Source organism: Vulpes lagopus, chromosome 2, assembly GCF_018345385.1.
Source record: "Vulpes lagopus strain Blue_001 chromosome 2, ASM1834538v1, whole genome shotgun sequence".
Classification (NCBI taxonomy): Eukaryota; Metazoa; Chordata; class Mammalia; order Carnivora; family Canidae; genus Vulpes; species Vulpes lagopus.
In genome coordinates this window covers 49,358,054-49,378,524 of record NC_054825.1, presented here as the reverse complement: position 1 = coordinate 49,378,524, position 20,471 = coordinate 49,358,054, and the positions used below count along the sequence as shown (strand labels likewise).

At 54.2% G+C, this 20,471-nt stretch overlaps 1 protein-coding gene across 1 annotated transcript in view; it reads right to left on the bottom strand.

The window, feature by feature from the left end:
* Positions 1-20,471, bottom strand: part of ITGA11 (integrin subunit alpha 11) — a 114,103-nt gene that overhangs the window by 23,638 nt on the left and 69,994 nt on the right. Inside the window, exons 10-15 of the mRNA XM_041746500.1 lie at positions 19,387-19,457; positions 11,613-11,757; positions 7,950-8,098; positions 3,528-3,668; positions 3,067-3,270; positions 2,343-2,473 (exon numbers count right to left, since the gene is read on the bottom strand). Of these exons, the coding sequence (XP_041602434.1) occupies positions 2,343-2,473; positions 3,067-3,270; positions 3,528-3,668; positions 7,950-8,098; positions 11,613-11,757; positions 19,387-19,457 (841 nt within the window). The remainder of the gene's footprint in view (positions 1-2,342; positions 2,474-3,066; positions 3,271-3,527; positions 3,669-7,949; positions 8,099-11,612; positions 11,758-19,386; positions 19,458-20,471) is intronic.

Here is a 20,471-nt window from a genome sequence, read left to right as displayed (position 1 = left end):
TGGATCTTTAACGTGTAGATCCTGACCCCCCACAGGCCCACACGGATTCCACATTTCTAGTAAGTCCTCCACGATGCTGTTGCTGTTGGTCTGGGACCAAACTTTGAAGAGCAAGGAGTTAAAGCTCCCAGGTGATTGCCACGTGCAGCCAAAGTGGAGAGCCACTCCCTGTTCCAGAGATTCCCCACGTCTCCACTGGACACTACCCTAGGGGCAGTCACGGAAAAGCAAATTTAGTCTTCTATTGGCCTAAGAAAAACATAATCAGAGAAGGAAGTGTCCTGCGTCTCCACACCATGCATTTATATAAAAAGAGGTGAGTGTAGTGTGATTTAGATGTTTCTGAATTTTTGCACGATTATCTGTGCTGATGTTCTGCTCCTAGCTTAAGGGGGCTGGGGGCTCCCCCCTGTGCTGTGCAGTGGCTGGGGTGGCTTGAGTCTTGGCTCTACTGGTTCCCCAGGGACCTTGGGCAGGTCCCATGATCTCTCTGAGGGGGATGTGGGGATCAAAGGAAGTCAGTGAGAGAAGCCCTTTGACAGTGTGGAGTGCTGTGTAAACACCCTAGCTTACACCAGTGCCTTTCAAACGTGGCTGCCCATGAGAGACAAACACTTGGGGATTTTTTCAAGCTTACTCCTGCCCGGGGCCCCTTCCCTAGAAACTCTGTTTTATGTGGTCTGGGTAAAGCCTGGGCTATGAGGGTTTGCAAAGCTGCCCAGTTTGTGACAACGTGGATGGACCTAGAAGGGTATGAGCTAAGTGAAATAAGCCCGACCGAGATAGACAAATACTGGGTGATTTCACTTATATGCGAAGAATCTAAAAAAAAAAAAAACCCTAAAAAAATTTAAAAACCAAAACAAACGAATAAACAAACAAAAACAGAATCAGACCTAGAAATACAGAGAACAAAGGGAAGGTTACCAGAGGGGAGGGGCCGGGGGGCTGAGCAAAATGGGTGGGCTGGGGGGAAGGAAGGGGAGGAAAGAGGAATGGGAGGTACAGGCTTCCAGCTGTAGAATGTGAGAGTCATGGGGATGAAAGGCACCCCGTAAGGAATACAGCCACTGACACTGTAATAGGGGATGGTGAGGGATGGGAGCTATGCTGTGGCGAGCACAGCATAACCTATAAACTTGCCGAAACACTATGTTGTACACCTGAGAATAATGGAACATGTACATCACCTATACTCACATAAAAAGAAAGAATAAAAAAGGAGAAAAGCAGCCCCAGGAATCCTAATGGGGCAGTTTGAGGTCTGTGGGGTTTGATCACACAGTCTTCCCAGAAGGTTCCAGCTCACAATTTCAGCCCTAGGAACATAGCACTTAGGTTTAGACCTCAAAAGCTAGAGCTGGACTGGGTCCTTTCCACCAGATTGGCTCTCTTGGGGTATGTGTGTGTGTCTTGTTTCCCGTAAAGCACTCAGTTTGTGTGTCACCCTACGCACCTGCTAGGTCAGGTCTACCTCCTAGCCTGGGTCTTGGTCATCTGTTCTTGTTTCCTGGCTGGAACCAACCTAGTGAATACTTTTACCGCCCAAGCTGCTCTTGCTGCTGCTGCCACCCCCAAAGATCCATGAGCCCCCACATGCGGAGCAGACCTTCACCCCCAGGGCCACCTTTAGAGGGCCAGGGGACACCCCCTCGGGGGTGTGGGGCAGCCGATGCTCTGGCCATGGCAGAGGATACAAGGGAATATGAGGACCCCCCCCCCAAGATATACTACACCCCCTCCACCCCATGACAGTCTGTTGCAAGAAGCAGAGGTGCATCCTGCCTCACTGGAGATCCCATGAATGAGCAGCAGGTGCCAACTGGTTCAGTGATGCCCCCCCACTCCCACTGCTCCTCTTTTCTGCTCCAGGGTCCTTGGTCCCTACTTCTGCCTCTGGGATGAGGTCACTTCGGAAGCATTACTCATGAGCTCTAGTCTCGGGCTCTGTTTTCTAGGGAACCTGGGCTAAGACATCTCCCAACCAGGCTGTAATATTTTTGATGACTGAGGGCAGGTCCACTTTTTTACTGTCCCTGTGAAGTTGTAGGATACCTCTGTGTAATGCCTTTTTTAAGTTGTATGAAAAATGCGATGGGGCGCCTGGGTGGCTCAGTGGTTGAGTGTCTGCCCTCAGCTCGGGGCATGATCCTGGAGTCCTGGGATCGAGTCCTGCATAGGGCTACCCTGCAGGATGTCTGCTTCTCCCTCTACCTGTGTCTCTGCCTCTCTGTCTCTGTGTCTCTCATGAATAAAAAAATAAAATCTTAAAACAACAACAACCCGGTGTCCATCATGACCCCCAGAAGAGCCTGAGAGCCAAGAGAAGCGGGAGAACCAACCACAAAATCACAGCGTTGCCCAGGGCGCCCACCGCCAGGTCGACGAGCCCATCCTCATTGAGGTCCAGTTGCCCATGGATGCTGCAGCCAAAATACTGGAGACCAGGAGCCAAGTCAGAGGCCGCAATTCTCTGCAGGGAGCAGGAAGAGAGAGCCGGGTGTGGGTGCTGTTAGCACAGGGCGGGGCGGGGCAGCCCTCAGGGAAGCCAGGATTGGGAGCATCAGAGAGAGCCCACATGGAACCATCAGGAATCGTCCCCACCCCAAAGCTATGCCCTCTCCTGTTCCGTTATGTCACCTGCCGTCAAGTCCCGGCACCTCTGACCACACGTATTGGGCCACCTTAGTAAGAAAATACGTAGGCCAAAATGATGACCCTGGGGGCACGGGACCTGAGATGGGTGCCTCTCGAGGGGAGCAAGGTTTCCAGGGAGGAGCAAGCCACGTGGGAAGTCCCACTCGTGGTCCACGGCCTGCTCGGACGTGCAGGGGGAGTGAGGTCCGGGTCCCCAGGGAGGGGGCTTTGCTGTCGCAGGGGGAACACAGGTAAGCAGGCTGCTGACAGCGGTGATGGGACCGTCCTGAAGACAAAAGCTCCTATTTGGAAATCCCGACCTGAGGTCAGCAGGGCTGGGACAGACTGGAGTCCCTTCCTGCAGGAGGACACGGCCTCCTGGGTGACCAGGACTCAGGGCAGCCTCAGCTGCTTGCCAGGGAGCCTCACCTGCTTCGGCGTCTTTAGGATGCTGGCCTGGAAGCCGTGGAAGATGTAGATGGCTCCTCCGTGGTTGTCCTCCAGGGGCGCTCCCACCACCACGTCGCTGTAGGAATCTTGATTGAGGTCCCGGACCGCGGCGATGCACGCCCCGAATCGGGCATTCTGGTAGCCGTGGGAATCCTCCAGCGTCCCGTTGTAAACAAACCGGTTCTGCAAAACACGGGTGGGAAAAGGCTCAGGGGGACGGGCAAGGGTGCTCAAGGACAGGTCCCCCCTGCCTGCAGCCCCCTGTTTCCCCCCCCACCCCTATTTCCCCCGGGAATCCTCTCTCTGGCTACCTGAGCCCCGTGGTGGCGGCAACAGAGGTGGGTCCTGCTCTCCCTGGCCTGGCTCAGCAGGTGGCCCAGTTCCCCCACCTGCGCCCAGTGAGGGCAGGGCCCAGGTGCCTGGGGGGACCCCAGCAGTACCTGTCTCAGGTTGTAGACGTACACCCGGCCCCGCTCTCGGCCCTCGCTGAAGTACATGGGGGCGCCCACCAGCAGGACATCAGTCACCCCGTCGCTGTCGATGTCCACCGAGGTGATCTCACTCCCATAGTAGGAGCCTATCTGCAGCACAAGGGCGGGGTGGGCTGTGCTGTCCCGGGAGCCAGGGACAAAAGGAAGGGTCTTCTCCCTCTCGCCTCCTCTCCCCACCGTGGCGTGGACTCACCTGTTTTCTTTTCTTTTTTTATTTTTTTGACTCACCCGTTTTCACCTGGTCCCACCCTGCAGTCTTTTCTCCTATCATCCACCCCCCTCCAAGCTCCCGCTTCCTTCTTTCCATTGGTTAATTGTATTGATTGCCATTGGTTCTGTTGGTAAGCCAGTATGATGGCAAAAATGAACAAGATAAGAAAAAGGTATGAAGAAGAAAATAAAAGTCACTCTTTGTCCCAACATCCAATTATAACTCCCACGAACATTTTAGTGCATTTTTGTTCAGTCTGTTTTGTCCAGGGTGTGTGTGGCTGGTTTGTGTGTGCGTATATGGTTTTATTTTTATAACCTGGGATCACAGTGTATATATATATATATACACATATAATTTAATATACAATTTACATATACATATAATTAAATATATACAATTTAATATATACAGTGTATATATATAGCTTATATGATTTATTTTATTTTATATGTATATGATTTTATATGTATTTATATTTATATTTTATATGTATATGATTTATTTTATTTTATATGTATAATACATATACATGTATATGTATAATATGTATAATAATTATAATATGTATAATACATATACATATACATATACATATAATTACATATACAATTTAATACATATAGTGTATATATAGCTTATATATGATTTATTTTATTTTATAGTTATATGATTTTATTTATTTATTTATTTATTTATTATTAAGCATTTTATTTATTTATTCATAGAGACACAGAGAGAGAGAGGCAGAGACACAGGCAGAGGGAGGAGCAGGCTCCATGCAGGGAGCCTGATGTGGAACTCGATCCCGGGTCTCTGGGATCACGCCCTAGGCTGGAGGCGGTGCTGAACCTGCTGAGCCACCAGGACTGCCCTACTTATATGATTTTATATGTATTTATATTTATATTTTATATGTATATGTATATGATTTATTTTATTTTATATGTATAATACATATACATATAATTAAATACACAATTTAATATATACAGTATATATATATATAGCTTATATATGATTTATTTTATTTTATTTTTTAACATTTTATTTATTTATCCATGAGAAACACAGAGAGAAAGGCAGAGACATAGGCAGAGGGAGAAGCAGGCTCCCTGTGGGGAGCCCGATGTGGGACTGGATCTCAGGACCCTGGGATCATGACCTGAGCCAGAGGCAGACGCTCAACCGCTGAGCCAGCCAGGTGTCCCTATGTATGATTTTTAAATCAAACAATAGATCACGAGCAATTTCTTCATGATGTGTTATATTTTTTCCTACAATATGATCACTGGTGGTTCTATAATATTCTAATCACGCATATGCTGCATGTGTATAACCAATCCTCTTGTGGGACGTTTGGCTTGTTTCAATTTTTTTTAAAGATTTTATTTATTTATTCATGAAAGGCACAGAGAGAGAGAGAGAGAGAGAGAGGCAGAGACACAGACAGAGGAGAAGCAGGCTCCATGTAGGGAGCCAGATGTGGGACTCGATCCTGGAACTCTAGGATCACACCCTTGGCCGAAGGCAGGCACCAAACCGCTGAGCCACCCAGGGATCCCCCTCATTTCAATTTTTAATGTTACAAATAACTCTGGGATTAGCACCTGGGATGGGGGATTATGGTTTCTTTTCAGCATTTGAGCACCCACTTTGTTCCCCTCCCCGCTTGGGTGCCCGTGGCCCTCATTTCAATGAGGGTGCCCACTTAGTCTGAAACCTGAGACTGGCTCCCTGGCTCCACCGCCCCCTCTCCCACCCACAGTCTCCCAGCAAGCCTTGCCTGGCCCATGCCAAACACATCCTACTTCCCTCCTCTTCTGCCTCTTCTCTGGGTGAGGCACCTGCCGGAGGACCCCCTGCCTTACCCTCCAGCCTGCCCCCCTCCCTGGGCAGCCAGAGTGGCTTCTAGCAGCTGACCACACCACTGCCTTGCTTCCAGAGGGGGTGCACGGGGAAGTCCACATTCTGCTCTGATGGACTCTGATGGACCCGCCTCCCTCCCTATCCAGCCTCTGTGTCCTCCCCCACCCCCAAGCTCCCACACTCTCTCCTGACATTCCCAGTGATTTCTCCAAAAGCCCCAGGCTCTGGCTGGCTTCCCGGCTTCCCTCTGTACATACTTTGCTCTTGTCTGCACTCCTCTCCTCTTCTCCCTCCTGGATAATGTCTAACATCCTCAGCTCACTTCCTGTTAGACTCTCGCCCTGCCCTGCCCTGCCTGCAATGGGTACCCCTCCTCTATCTGCCCCCCCACCAGCCCCACACCAGCACCTGCTTCCCCCTATGGAGAGTGCTGTGTCCCCTCCACACCTGGGTATGATAATAATATAATACATATAATCAATATGTATTGAACCAATGGGTCACTTGGGAAGGATGAAGGAGCTCTTTGCATGGACAGACCCTGTGTGACATGCTTTACAGCCTCAGTTGGCTCATGTGAGCCTCTTGCTACCTTAGGAGAGATCACCCTCCTCATTTTACGGGGAATGAACTGAAATCACTCGCCCAAGGTCAGAAGGTTGGCCACAGCCAAACTGGGTTGAGACTCTAGTCTGACACCGGAGCCCATGACACTCCCTCCCCCGCTGCCTCCTGGCTCAGAGTGCTTTGAGGAGCAATCTATCTTCCAGTATTAAGAGCTTTTAACTGAGAAGCAAGAGAGAAATACAGAAGAGAGGAGAATGGAGATCTCAACACGGGTGGGGGAGGGAAGAGCTATCCCCTCTGTAAAGTAATTAAGAGGCAGACAGAGCGAATAAGGGAGCAGGGAAGGGAGACTTTTGTCTAAATATGTAGCCTCAGCTATGTGGGTCACAGTGATTTGGAATTCACTTAATTTAGCTGCCTTCAGCACTGCGGTTTCTCGTTCGGATGTTGGAGGCGGAACCGGGCAGTAAAAATGTCATAAATTCATCAGCAAATTCCCTCCAGCTCTCAAGGTCTAGCCCTGGATTCCCGAAAGAGCCAGCCCTGGGCAGAGTGTGGGCAGGCAGGATGGAGGCCGGGGGACGGAGCCATGCCCTGGGCTGCCAGTGCCCTTGAGGTGGGAAGAGGAACGGTGGCTGCCTGAGCCAGAGGGATTTAGGTTAGACCCAGCGAGGAGCTTGTCCTCATGGTGACAGGCCAAGGGCAGTAAAAGATGCAGGGGACAGGGCTGTTCCTGGGGGGACAGTTCTCCGCAGAGCCGAGGGTGAGCTGGGGATGATGGTGCGGGCTTGGCTAGGGCCCAGGTCAGGCCCGGGATGCTGTGGATGCTGAGTGCAGCCAGAAGGGGTGTGTGTGTGTGTGTGTGTATGTGCGCACACACGCATGCTGGCTTTGGGGTTGTCAGGGGTCAGGAGGTAGCATGAAGCAGAGCCACACCAAGAGTCCTTGGTTCTAAACCTGACCCAGCCTTGAATCCACCGGGTCACTTTGGAAAAGCTATGTGGCTTCTTGGGACCACTGTCTTCCTCGGCTGTTGGAATGACTTGGATCAGAACCCTGTTTTCTGATCTTCCCACCACCAGTGCTCCTATCCTAGCTTCACAACTGGCACGCATGACCATCCAACACGGGACTCTGAGCAACACAGTGCGGTTCCCATGCGGCCCAGGCGGGGGTGGGGGGTGGCGCTGGCAGCTCTAGCCTTCTGCATTGTTCCCATTCCAGGGACAGGAAAGAAGCTGGTGTGCCCTTGAACCCAGGGGGCCTCATTGCAGCAGGGCTGAGGCGGGTGGGGGTGGGGGGATGCTGCAGCTGCTCCCACTGCTGGCGGCGTGAAGGTGGCTTGAGGAACGTGACAGTCCCTCAGGATGCCCGGGGGCCCTGGCAGCCGGAGCTGGGGAGCCACAGCCGAGATCCTGCCTCTAACCTGAACCCTTTATATGAATGGAGAGAAGCTGGCTGTCGGGGACAAAGGTCTGGCCCCAGAAACAAGAGGTCCACGAAATGGAGATAAGCAAGGTCTCCTAGGTTCTCCTTGCTGTAGCAAGGACCAGGGCCTGGCTTTCTGGAGAAGGGATAGTCCAGCTCCAAGGCTGGTATGCACCCCCCACCCTGACTGGAGTCACTCCACTCCGGAGTCTTCACCAGCCCAACCTCCCCGCCTCCCCCCTGTGTATGCCCTCCCATCATGCCCCACCTCCACCCCCAGACTCCCCCTTCATTACCTGCTCACCCCGCAGGGCCTGGTGGATGGTGAGACTCCTGTTGTTGTGCATGGTGAACAGGATGGCTTTGCCTGTGTGGTTGAACCGGGGTGCTCCTGCCACGTACACCCACCCCTGCCTGGAGGACATGACCGACGTGACGGTGTACCCTGCCACAGGAGGAAACAGGCTGGTCTCTGCCCCAGCTCCTCAGCTGTGCCTGAGCACAGGCCAGTCAGGGCAGGCTGAGCCGGTGCAGACCTGCAGGGTGGTCACTCCTAGGTACAACTGGGGAAGCCTGAAAGAGGCAGAGCTCAGGATGGGGCTTTGGAGGGTGAACAGAGTTCAAGCACCCCGGCCCCAGCTGGAGGCACCAAGGCAGCCGGGTGAGGCTGCTGAAAGGCACTGTTGACCTGGAGCATGCACCCCCTCCTTCACCGGAGTCCCGAGTCCCGCGTGTGTGGGGGAGCAGGGAGGAAGGAGATGGTGAACCCAAGCTGGGCTTCATTACATATTGGGCAGGCTTTGGTTTTGATCCCCACCAGTTGTCTGTCTGGGGACCAGCCGGTGTTGCCCTCATCAGTGTAACCTGTTGGAAAGCGGTTCATGGAGAACCACAGCACTGGCGGCCAGGTGGAGGGAGCTGCCCCGCTGGGCATCGACACAGGGTCCTTGCAGTCCCAGAACTTTGCAGACTCAAAGGAGCGAGCCCCTAGGCTCCTCTCAGTCCCAGACATACACTATGCAAGCAAGGAAGAAATGGAAGCCAGGGCACCTTTTGGAAAGGCCACCACTCCATGCCCTCGGGCTGGCTTTGCCGGATGGCGGTGAATCTTGAGGCAGAGCCTAGAGCCCCACTTTCTGCCCGATGGCCTCGGGTACTGGATCCCAGTTCTTAGATGCGTTTGTTGGCAGTTCCTGGACCGTCTCTGGCAAATGGATGTCTCCCCCTGCCATATGTGCGTGTGCGAGTGTGTGGGTAAGGGTGCCACCATGGTCCACTGGTTGCTCACACAGAGGCTGCAGGATGCATAGACAAGTTCACTGAGTGGCTGGGAGCGCGGAGGCAGGACGGTGAGCTACTCTGGTTCCAGACACATTTTTGACTCTTAGAGCTGTATCCTGGGGACTGGTGCTTGAAAGGCCAGTGAAGCAGGAGGTAGCACAGGCTGATATGGCTGTGTATTAGCACAATCATAAATAGATGAGGGTATAAATATATGACCTTATGGCGTGGGGTCAGCTTGTTTGCTTGCTTGCTTTTTCTCTCTTTTCTCTTTATTTTTAGGAGGGGAAGGGCAAAGGGAGAGAGAGAATCTCCACACTCAACTTGGAGCCCGACTCAGGGCTCCATCTCCCAACCCCGAGGTCATGACCTGAGCCCAAATCAAGAGCCCAATGCTCAGCTGACCCAGGGGTGCCACCCAGGCACCCCACCAAGCTTTCTTTTGAGCTCCCAAAGGCACTACTGAAAATGTTCTCAATTAGCCCCTGGCTCTGGGCTTCCTCAGAAGGGGGGACAGTGGTGGTGGGAGGGGCTTGGGGGCCAAATGTCCTGGAAGCACGCGTGGGCCGCCTTTTAAAGCAGCATGAAGCATTGAGAGCTTCCTGCTTCCCACAGTCTGCTGGCTGTGGCTTCAGTTTCCGTGTGGTTCTTTGGCCAGCAGGCAGGGCCATCCTGACAGCTGGATCGACCTCCCAGAAGGCCTGACAAGATGACAGGGGAAGACCCGTGGCCAGAAGTCCACACAGCTTCCTTGTGTGGAGGCGGAGAGCCTGGCCTCCTGAAGTCCTTCCTCCAAAACCCTCTCTCCCTTGGGGCACATAGAAAGGAATCTTCCATAGATCCCAGACACTGTCCTCGTGGCTGAGCCCCAGAGGGAGGAGAAGAGAGAGGCATTCCTTCAGGATTCCCACCCAAGATGGTTGGGCCTTGCAAGGGATTTGCAGCCTGGCTCTGCCCCACCAGGGTCTCCTGGGAGGAGGAAGACAGCTCTGCTGGGCCAGGAGAGACAGTGGCGGGAGACTCATCTTGCTACCCTCTCACTCAGATACCTTCACTGTCTCCCTACTGCTAGCATAAAAAAGCTCCAACTCCTCAACCGGGCATTCGAGGCCTCCAGCTACAGCCTGCCCTAACCCGCCTTCCCCTTCCTGCTGCACCCCTCTGCCCCAGCCTGACCTGTCTACCTCCTGGGTCCTGAACCCGCCGAGCACTTTCCACACCTCCCTCCTTCTCTTGGACCTTTTTGGCTTCTTCAGTCTCTTCCTGCCCCAGGGACCTGGTGCAGACCCCAGCACAATCCCAGGGGTGGCCAGGGTGTGCGGCCACTGGAGCGTGACGACCCACAGCGTTTGTCTCAATCCCTTGGGCCCTGGGTGCTGATGTAATTTCCCTGATATTAAAGGCAACTGCACCACCATCCCTTACGTGGTGTCCCCACTTGTCTACACAGTGCTGAGCACATGGGAGGAACACAAGCCGTCGCGGTTGATTGGCACTGAATGAGCGCCAGCCTTTGTTCTTCTGACATCTCTTCTAGCGTCTGGGTATCTGCCAGGGCAGGGGCTCCGATCTCTCCCTTCTTTTCTGTGCTCGCATCTGAACTCTGGCCCCATGTGCATTATAGTTTGTACCTGTGCACCTGTCTCTCCCCCACTGGCTGAGAAGCAGCTGGGAGGCAGACGCTGGGTCCCGCTTGCCATTGCGTTCAGAGGGCATAGGCCACAGGTGCGCTTTACCCAGTTGAGGTTTAATATCTGTTGAGTAAAGTGGAGCCCAGGCCCTGGGGCCAGGTAGTGCTGGGAAGTTTCTAGGGCCCTACACCTCTGTGTTTCCCAGGCAAGTCCCGATTCTAGCATTCTGTGGTCAGCTCAGGGTCCCAGAGTTGGAGATGGAGGATGGGGTGGCCACAGTGTGGGCAGCGTCACAGGCAAGGCGTGTGGTTGAAGCGTTGGGGGACAGAGGCAGGGATGACATGGACACGTGGACAGATGTGCCGATTCTGGGTGGCCCGGGCTCTTGGAGGAGTGGGGTCCGAGGAGGCATTAATGATGAGGGACCTCACAGATGGCAGACGTGGCTCAGAGATCATGGGAGCCCCGGCCGTTCCCCGCCTGCTGCCCTTCACTCTGGCTCGGCCTTTTCAGAAAGGAATCAGCCCTGGCAGCCTCAGCGTGGAGCCCAGGGTCCCGTTCTTCTAGAACTGGAGGTGACTGGGTTCCGTGGGTTAGGGCCTCACAGCTGGGGCCTATCACCACCCATGGGGCCAACAATCTGTGGCTCTCTTTAATGTCTGCTTCCCAAGTGTTTAATGGGAAGTGACTTGTGCCTTGATTGTGAATATTAGCACATAAAAATGAGGGTAGCTTTCTCCTCGACTTGCACCTTGGCCTTGGGAGGCAGCTCAGCGTGCTCAAACCCCAGTCAAGGCAGAAAGCTTTAAAGACACATGGACAGCTGGCCCAGCGTCTAGAAGCATCAGCTGAAAGTCCGGTACAGGTGGCTTGCTTGTCACTAATTCTAACCTGTTGGTCTACAGGTGCTGGGTGAAGGGGCAACGGTCCCCGACCTGTGGCTGGACATTCACAGACTATGTAGACGGAACCCTCGGCTCGGGTGTGGGAGCCCCCGGGGTCCCCCCTGCCCACCGCCCAGGAGCCAGGCTCAGCTCGGGCTCTTACCTAGATAGGCACCGTGGTTCTTGAGCTCCTCGGGGAATTCCTTCAGGTAGGACTCTCGGAGGGGGATGACCTTCCCGCCGCTGGTCTCCTTCAGCACGGCCCCGTTCCAGTCATAGGCGCCAACGGCTCCCAGCAGAATCCCGTCCTGACATTGGGGAGGGGCCGTCAGCTCGCATCTCCTGGGGACCCCCGGGTTCTGCACAATGAGCCCCTACCAGCCACCTCGGGCACCAACCTGACCTGTGTCTCCTGTGTTCAGTATTTAACTAACTTCCAGCTGGGATTCTGGACTTTTGAATGAGCCAAGGACCTTCCACCCCATCCTCAGCCTCAATGGGTCAAACAAAGGAATGTTCCAGAAATACATTCCACCTCTGGGACCCAGCCTCTGTTCCTTGTTGGGCTTCCAAATCCCTATAGTCAATCGTCAATCTCCCGTGGCTCTCTTCTCCTCCTGGCCCTCCTTGAAGCCGTGCCCTTGGCTTTGGCCTCCTTCCCTGTTTCCTCATGGTGTCTGAGTTTCTTCCCCGTGTGTGAATCTTACTTCTTCATTTCTTCAGTAAGAATTCATCGTGGGTCTACTGTGTACCAGGCACTTGCTTGGTGCTGGGATGCTACCTCTGCCCTCGCAGAGCTCCAAGTATAAACAAACGTGCAGACCAACATACTAGTTGCAAAGCATGCTGGATGCTACAGGAGACGTGTAAATACCACAGGGAGGTGGAGGCTAGGCTGAAATGGGGGTCGGGGGAAGCGTTTTTGAATAAGTGATGCTCACCTGGACACCTGGTGGGGGAGGGGACAGGTGTGCCAAGGCCCTGAGGCTGGGAGGGAGTTTTGAGGCTTTGGTTTTAAGGGGCTGAAAGCTGTTGGATGGGCTGCAGCATGGAGCGAGGGGGGCCAGCACAACACTGATGAGGCTGGACGGAGAAGCCAGGGCCACATCCGTGATGGCCTGTGCTCCAAGGAAGGGCGCTTGTCTTTAGCTGCAGGGGAAGTCGGTGCTGCAGTGCTTGGACAGGAAGGTGGGCGTTCTGGCTCCCTGAGGGCCAGGCTCCCTGTTACTGACTCTAGGGTCCCCTCACTCTCTTGGGTGCCATCACCACCCCACCTCCTTAAACCATCCACAAAGCTAGCAAGTACAGGAAAGCAAATAGCCAGCCCTTAGAAGAGGAGGAGTGACTAGGGACAACAAACGCCTGAGGAGGTGGTGGGAGCAAGCAGGGCCACCTTCCCGGGTGACCTTGATGATTCCGGGCCGGGCAGATGGTACCCCAGCTTTGGGCCGTGGGAGTGCTAGCAGGCGAAGTCACCTCTTTCCTCCACCGAGCCTCCCTGATTCTGGCTGGGTGTCCTCCCACCACTCGGGGCCCAAGGCACTCCGTCTCCCCTTCCCTCCAAAGCGATGGTGCCAATAGGAAAATGTGATTCTGGCCTTGGGATAGTCAGGGCCGTGAGTGACTGTGCAGGCAGGGTCACCAGGTGCCAGTCTCAGTGGAGGGGGCAGGACTCTGAGCCTTGAGCTGACTTTCCATTTGTCATTTCCCAGGGGTCACATTAAAGACGGAAGTTGATCATAGATAAGACTTAAAAAGTCTGAATACCCTGGAAGTGGAACCCACCATTCAGACCGAATGTTTTTCCGGCTGTAAGTAAGCCGGTCTCAGGAGGGTCTAATATGCTTGGTTGTATTTAATGTCACACTTTCTAATTAGCTTCCTCCTCCTACTCTGTGTGGGCTGCAGTCTGGGAGCTCCTGACATCTGCCAGCCTGGGGGATCAGGGCCAGGGCCTCAGGCTCGCTGCCCATGGCCACCGCCGGTGCTCCTGGCACTCGTGGGCATGCTCCCTCCTCGAAGAGTACTTTCTCATCAGCTACCCGTTTGTGAGAGGCCAGCAGGACGGATGTTCATTAATGGCACTTGACAGATGGCATTCAAGCTTCAGAGAGGGAAAGGGACTTGCCGGATGCTGCACAGCAAGTTGGGGCAGGGCTCGGATTTCGAGCAGGGGGATGGTTTGGGCAAGGGGGAAAACACCCACAGGCAGCCCTTGGACCCTGCTTCTCTGCCTTCCCATTGGAGCACCTTCTAGGAGGAGCATGATGCGCAGGCCTCGCCCCTCACTGTCCCCCCATCTCTTTCAGTTGAGTCCAAGTTTGCAGGACCAGGCTCCTTCCTTCATGGAGAGGACTTGGAAGATGAGGTCTTGGCCTTGCAGATGACTGGAAGCCTCTAGGATGCACTGAGGAGGACTGGCTCAGCCGACGTGCCTGGGATTCCACTGGGGAGGCACCTGAGGCCGACTGTTGGGGTTTGGGGATTCCACAGGGACTTCTGCATTTGGCAGCACTGGTCCGGCTGATGGCTTTTGCGGGTTCTTGCCTTACGCTCTTTGACCCTGGCAGGGGCTGCATGCTGGTGCTTCCAGGCGGTGGCCCTTTTCCGACAGGCGTCTGTTGCCAGGGAAGGCCTCGCCCAGGACTGTGGCCGAGGGCCGGCTGGGAGGGCAAGCAGAGGCCACCGGAGCACACCTCAGTATGGCACTATCTTTCCCCAGCTCAGGGAGCCTAGACATTTTGAAGTTGGAAAAAATCTGGATGGGCAGGGCCCACAAAGAGGGTTGAAGCCTTGACAGAGGAAGCCAGGCATGCAGGCCCAGCTGGAAAGCAAATGGCAGGGCGTTGCAGGGCAGAGGCTCGTCATCCCACGCTCCAGGCCTGGCACCGGCTTCCTGATTTATGGCCTCCTTTCCCGTGGGGCCAGCTGAGCTCCCAGCAGGTATTGCCCGGGTGTGCCTGGGTGGCCTCGCACACGGATCCTTGGCATAAGCTGCCTTTTCTGGTACCCTGCGTAGAAATGAGGATGCAGGCATGGTGGCCCTTAGCAGGTCCAAGGCCAAGTCCGTGCCCTCCCTACAGACAACCCTTACCTGTATTCACTTGAGCGAAGCACCTGCCATGAGACTCTGCTAGCTCAGCTCTTAGCTGCCTTCTGCCCTGGCCTCTGTGGCAGTCTTGCCTTCCTAGCTGAGCCAAATGCTCCCTGGGCATGTGACCATATCTTCTCAAACTGTGTCCCAGCCAGTCTGTGTCCCCAGCTGGGGGTGAGGGAGGGGCAGGCATATCCCTAGCACTGGAAACAGCATAGTCTAGGGCAGTGGTTCCCAAATGGGGGCAGTTCAGCCCCCAGGCCATATTTGGCAATGTCTGGAAACAGTTTTGGTCGTCAGAGCTGGGGGTGATGTTGGGGTTGGTATGGCATCTCGTGGGTAGTGGCCAGTGCTGCTGCCTACAAGACACAGGACAGTCCCAAAGAATTGCCCTGCCTAAACTGTCAGTTGGGCTGAGGCTGAGAATCCCTGGTCTGGAGCTTAGAGCATGAAGACTTGAGTCAGACATTCCTGGGTTGCTGTTTCAGCTTCAGGTCTTCTAGCTGTGTGACCTTGGGCAAGCTTCTCCCTCTCTCCCTCCCTCCCTCTCTGTCTCTTTCTCTCTCTTTCTGGTGCTCTGTCTCAGCCTCAGCTGTAAATCGTTTTGTGGTGAGAATTAACATTTTTAATTCTTAGCATGGTGCTTGGCAGCCAATAAGGCCTCAGTATATAGTAGCTCTTCTCATCCTTTTATTCATCCATAAAACCCCGGGGAGGCAGGAGTCAAAGAAGCAGATCTCACAGTCAGGTTGGTGCTGCAGATGACTCATTACAGCTGCCCAAGGGGAGTGCCCTGTTGGGGGCAAGGGCAGCCTAACTGGGGGCTCCACAGGAGGGGGGGCCAACTGAGGAGGTGGGTGGAATTAGGACAGGATTTTTAAGAAACCCTTACTTGATTTATTAGTAAGTCTCAAAAGGTTCACTTCCAGCTCCAAGCCTCAAGATTCAATTTCAGCAAATATTTTTCAGACATCTGCTCAAAGATGGAGGTTCAGAGAGGTTAAATGATTTGTCTGAGGCCGCACAGTCAGGCGATGCTTTCTCCTTGCCCAGCAGTAATGGAATGAGAATAGCAGACGCCGGCAATTCTTCTTGGCTTTGGTTAGGTGGGATGGTGCAGGCAGGTGGAGGTGGCCGCTGGTGGTCCTGTGCATTGGCGCACAGATCACCTCGAGGACACTGAGTACTGTCCTCCTCCCCAGGCTCTTCCAATGGCTCCCTGGTGCCTGCATGCCCATCATCAGAGTGACGAGACGGGCTAAGAGCCCCTTCTCAGGCAGATACATCATTAAGAGGATGGATTATACTGCCATTAATTGCTTGGATCCTGTCAGAAAATGATGTATTTTTAACAAGCCCAAAGTGGAGCCCGAGGGAGGGATGAGTGCCAGGAGGCTTAGGCAGGGTTGGGCAGGTGACCCCCCTCAGAAATAGGCCTCCAGTCTTTACGTAGAGGGAAGCCCTCCCGTCACCGTGCTGGAAATCCATAGCCAGGGTGGCAAGGAGGGGCTGTGGGGGGCAGGGGGTACACAGTACCTGACTACTCAGCCCCGATCGGGAGGTTGGTTGTCTCTGCTCAGAGCCTCCGATAATGGCCCAAGGCCTTAGCTCTTCAGCCTACAACCGTGGCGGGGAGGGGTGCTGCGGGAAGGGCACAGGCTGAAGAGGCAGCTGGTCGGGGAGGTGGGAGGCTGACCACCCTTGGCCTGTTCCAGACATAACCAAGGGCTGGTCCTGCTGGACCTAACCACGTGTAGGTTAAAGGAAAATAGTCTCTTCCCATCTCAGGTGAGTCAAGTATCTGTGTAGACAGGATCCACGCTAATGAAACTGCTTCCTTCTGGAAACCTCCGGGGTTGGGGAGACATAGGGACCGCAGGGTAGGAGGAGTGGGCATGGATTATTGGCTCCATCCACCGCCAGTGGGCATGGATTATTTATATATAGTTCCCTTGCTTCCTCCATACCTTCCCCTCCTGGCCTGTGGGCATTGCAGACTCTTAGAGTCTATGCCCCCTTGGGAGGTGTGGATCCCTTTGGTAAACTTCCTGGCAGACTCCTGCAGCTCCTTCTTGATTACCCAGCTCAACAGGGAGTCCACCACCTCAGCGGGCAGCCAGGACTAATGGAAGCCACTCCAGCTATTAGTGACCTTTGCATTCATTTCCAAAGGCTAATGGGGCCATTGGCTTAAAAAGCTGTTTAGAATTGGACCGGAGATCCGGAGATCCGTAGCTGGCCTTCCTGATGGTAATTTTCAGAATATCCTCTTTTTCCTTTTTGCAAATTGAGACTAGAGTTCTGTGGGTTGACTCTAGCTCTCTGGGTTTTCCCAGTGGCTCCACCTGGGATGCAATGCCTGTGGCCTGGGGCCTTGGGCTCTTTGGGTGACCAGGTGGCATTTTGGGGTCTTCTCTCTTACCCTGGAAACTGGTCTCTCCTTCCTCTCGTTGCTTTTATCTTTTTTCACTCGAAGGCTGGTTTCCTTGCTGGAAAGGCAGGAGCAGCCCAAGTGATGAGCTTCTGGGCTCATATTTGAGATATTCTCATATTTGAGAATATGCTATGGGGTCCTTCTTCCAGTGCTAGAGATCATTCTTTCTGGCATAGCTAAACAGGCCCAGGGTAACTGAAGGATCTTTGCACATTGACAAGAAGCAGCTGTTTGTGGAACACTTGTGGGGGGTATGGAGCCTGATAGCTCACCCAGGACATGGACGCACTCGGGCTGAGGCCATGGACTCACTCAGGCTCAGCACTTGCTCTCGACAAGGCTGAAAGGCTGGACCACCTGCTCCCCATCCCCACAGAGGTCTGACCGACCCTGAGAGCTGTGGAACTGGACTCCCAGGGACAGAACGGCTGTGGCCAATTATGATGGCATCAGTGGTTGGTGCTGAGAAACCTCTGTGCCCTAAAATAGCAACCCAATGGCCAGTCACAGTGCCAGACAGACCACCATCCTTGCTCCATTCCTTTCGATTTGGAAGGATTTTTTTTTTCTTTTTAAGAATTAAAGAGTCTCAGATTCAAATTTAATCATCATCTCTTTAAGAGTCCTACCAGATAAAAACCACTGGATGCCTGTCACTTGAAAAACAAGAGTCAGGGGATGAGAAGAGCTGGGGGTGGGGATGAGGATGGGGAGAGGCACCTTGGTCTCTCCAAGCAGGGGAATGAAAACGAGTTGTATGAATTGTATACGTGGAAGGATCTGCAGAGGGCAGTGCATGACCTTGACCTGAATAGCAGGCCAGGGCTCTGAGCTCCTGGTCTCCCCTGTGTAGTTGGGGAGCAGTGGATCCTGCCAGGACTCGTCCCGCTTGAGCTGCATGGGTCATTTTCAGGGCTCATTCCAGTGTTCTTGAATACCTGAACCTCATCATAACTTCCCCTTCTCTTCAGGATCCCTGATTCCTGAGCATACACAGGCCACAGTATTTGAAGTGGGAGACGGCACCTTCCAGGACCCAGCGCAGGGCCCAGCACAGAGAAGGCATGGAAGAAATGTGCCCCTATGACTGCCTAATAGGGACTATTCCCACCTGCCAACCCGGCAGGGCTGTGCTGAGCATGAAATGGGGCACAGGAATTTCCTGGAAGAGTTTCAAGTGCTGTGTGCCTATAACATGACTGACTTGTTATTATAGGCAGTTCCATTTATACCTTGCTGGATTGGGGTGGGCATGAGCCTGTCCAGATGCAGCTCAGAAACAGCGGAGTGTGAGTCAGGTTTCCACCCTTCTGCCTGCTGCTGCCCACTGCACACATGTACCCGCCCCCAACTTCCCCCCACCCATCTCCGATTTGGGATTTCTGACTCAGACCCCCTTAGAGTCCATAAGCTTACAGGGAGCAGCTGCTTGGTGTGTGTGAGAGGGGACAAGTGTAAGCCTGGTGTTTTTCTCTATGTCCCTTCAGCAGGTCACTCAGACTTTGTGTGACTCAGTTTATTCATCTGGAGACTGGGAACAAGGAATCCTGCCCTATTTACCTCACAGAGGAGTTGGTGGTGGTGGTGGTGGTGGGAATTGGTGAGATATTGAAGGTGAAGTATAAGTAGGCAGGATCAATAGGTCCTTTCTGGCAAATGAGGAGGCACAAGCACACTCCCACAGTGCCCGCCTGAGAACACTTAGGACACCTGTCTGCCCAAAGCATGCCCACTGACGCAGACTCCGGCCATATGGTCTTCCTGCCACCAGGGCTCCCAGGCGGGGCTCCAGTGATTTCTGAAACACTCTCCCAGATACTGACTCTCTGCCCCCCTGGCAATCCCGTGAGGCGTCAGCCCCGTCTTGCCAATCAGAACCAGGTGAGGTGTGTCGAGGGCGAGGGACACCCGGACCGAACCTCTGAGCCTGCCTCTGACATCGTGGGCCCACCTGGGACCTCTGCCATCCACGGCTGAGTCTGCACCGGGACCACATCTGGCACATCTGGCACATCTGGCCCCCCTCCCCGCATGGGCGCTGGGCCATGGCCCCGCACGCACAGGCTGCCTGGGGCAAGGGTGCCATCAGGACAGTGCAATTGATTGGTTTCTCCCATGTTGACCGCATTTTTGCACAAGGCTCTGTGGACTGAACGGGACCTTTGGCCCTGGCGGAAATGTCCCCATCGGCCACCCTGTGCAGGGAGCAGAGGCAAGGGGTGGCGGTGCTCATTACTTGCAGCCCACTCCCTGCTGGGAAGGGCTTGGGACAACCTACTGCAAGGTGGAGACCTTGGCTTCCGTCTTGCAGCCGCAGCGGATGGAGGCAGAGAGGCAGCCCAGGACAGGCGGGGTGACCACCTAGAGAGCCGGGGAGTGTGCAGGAGGGTGATTCCACCCCGGACCCACCTCCACCACGTGAGACGAAAAGCCGGTCTGCGACATCTCCAGCCCGAAGGAGGTCTCATTTTTGTTGGTGCCTGAAATGGAGGGACAGAAAGATCTGGGCTCCATGCCTGACCGCCTACTTGGTGCCACACACACACCTGCAGCTCCACCCACAGCCCCCGTGTCCTGGGGGCGCCTTCAGGGAGGGAAGACGGGGTCCCTAAGGCTGAGTCCAGCGGAACTACACCCCTGGGTGGCCCAGAGGCAGGCGGCCTGCCCAGGGAGGGCACCAGGCACCTTCCCGAGGCACTGGCTTTACGACTAGTAGCCTGCTCACTGTCGAGGACGTGCTGGGACGGGTTATACGAGACAGCATGTATGCTATATGGCTGTCAAATAGGGGAAAGAGCAAGAAAAGTGCATGGAAAGAAATAGTCAACATTTTTGGCCAGAAATGGGAATTCCATCTCTTTCCCCACTTCTCTCATTCCTATTATTCACCAGTTTGGTTCCAGATGCCTCTGGATGACTCCCAAAGATTGGATCGACCCTTGGGAGGGAGACCTGTCACCACCACAGCTTTGCACAAGAAACCCATGTGTGCTGAAAGCCCTTCCCCACAAAGCCCCCCGACCCTGTACAGGGCCCTGGAGCCTATGTTCTCGACACCCAAAGTGACCATTTCTAGAAGGATGCTCCTCTGGGTATTTAAGCCCTAGTGTGAGTGTCAGCACTCAGGCTACACTTTCTATTCCTTTATCCTTGTGGATCAGGCCTGCTTTCATCTCCACCTCTTCATGCGTCTGGAGCTCATCTTTTCCAATGCGCTCAGGCTCAAGGACTCTGTTTTCTGTCTCTGTTTGCAACCCTCCCATATGGCCCAGCCCAGTGTTGCGAGGGCCGGCTGCAGCAATACATGGTGCAAAGGAGATCTGTGCACACAAAACTGGAGTTTAACAGTAAGGAGGGAGGTGATTGGAAGGAACCGTACGCAGGGCACCTGGGTGGCTCATGGTTGAGGATCTGCCTTTGGCTTGAGGATCCAGTCTCACATCGGAATCCCCACAGGGAGCCTGCTTCTCCCTCTGCCTGTGTCTCTGCCTCTC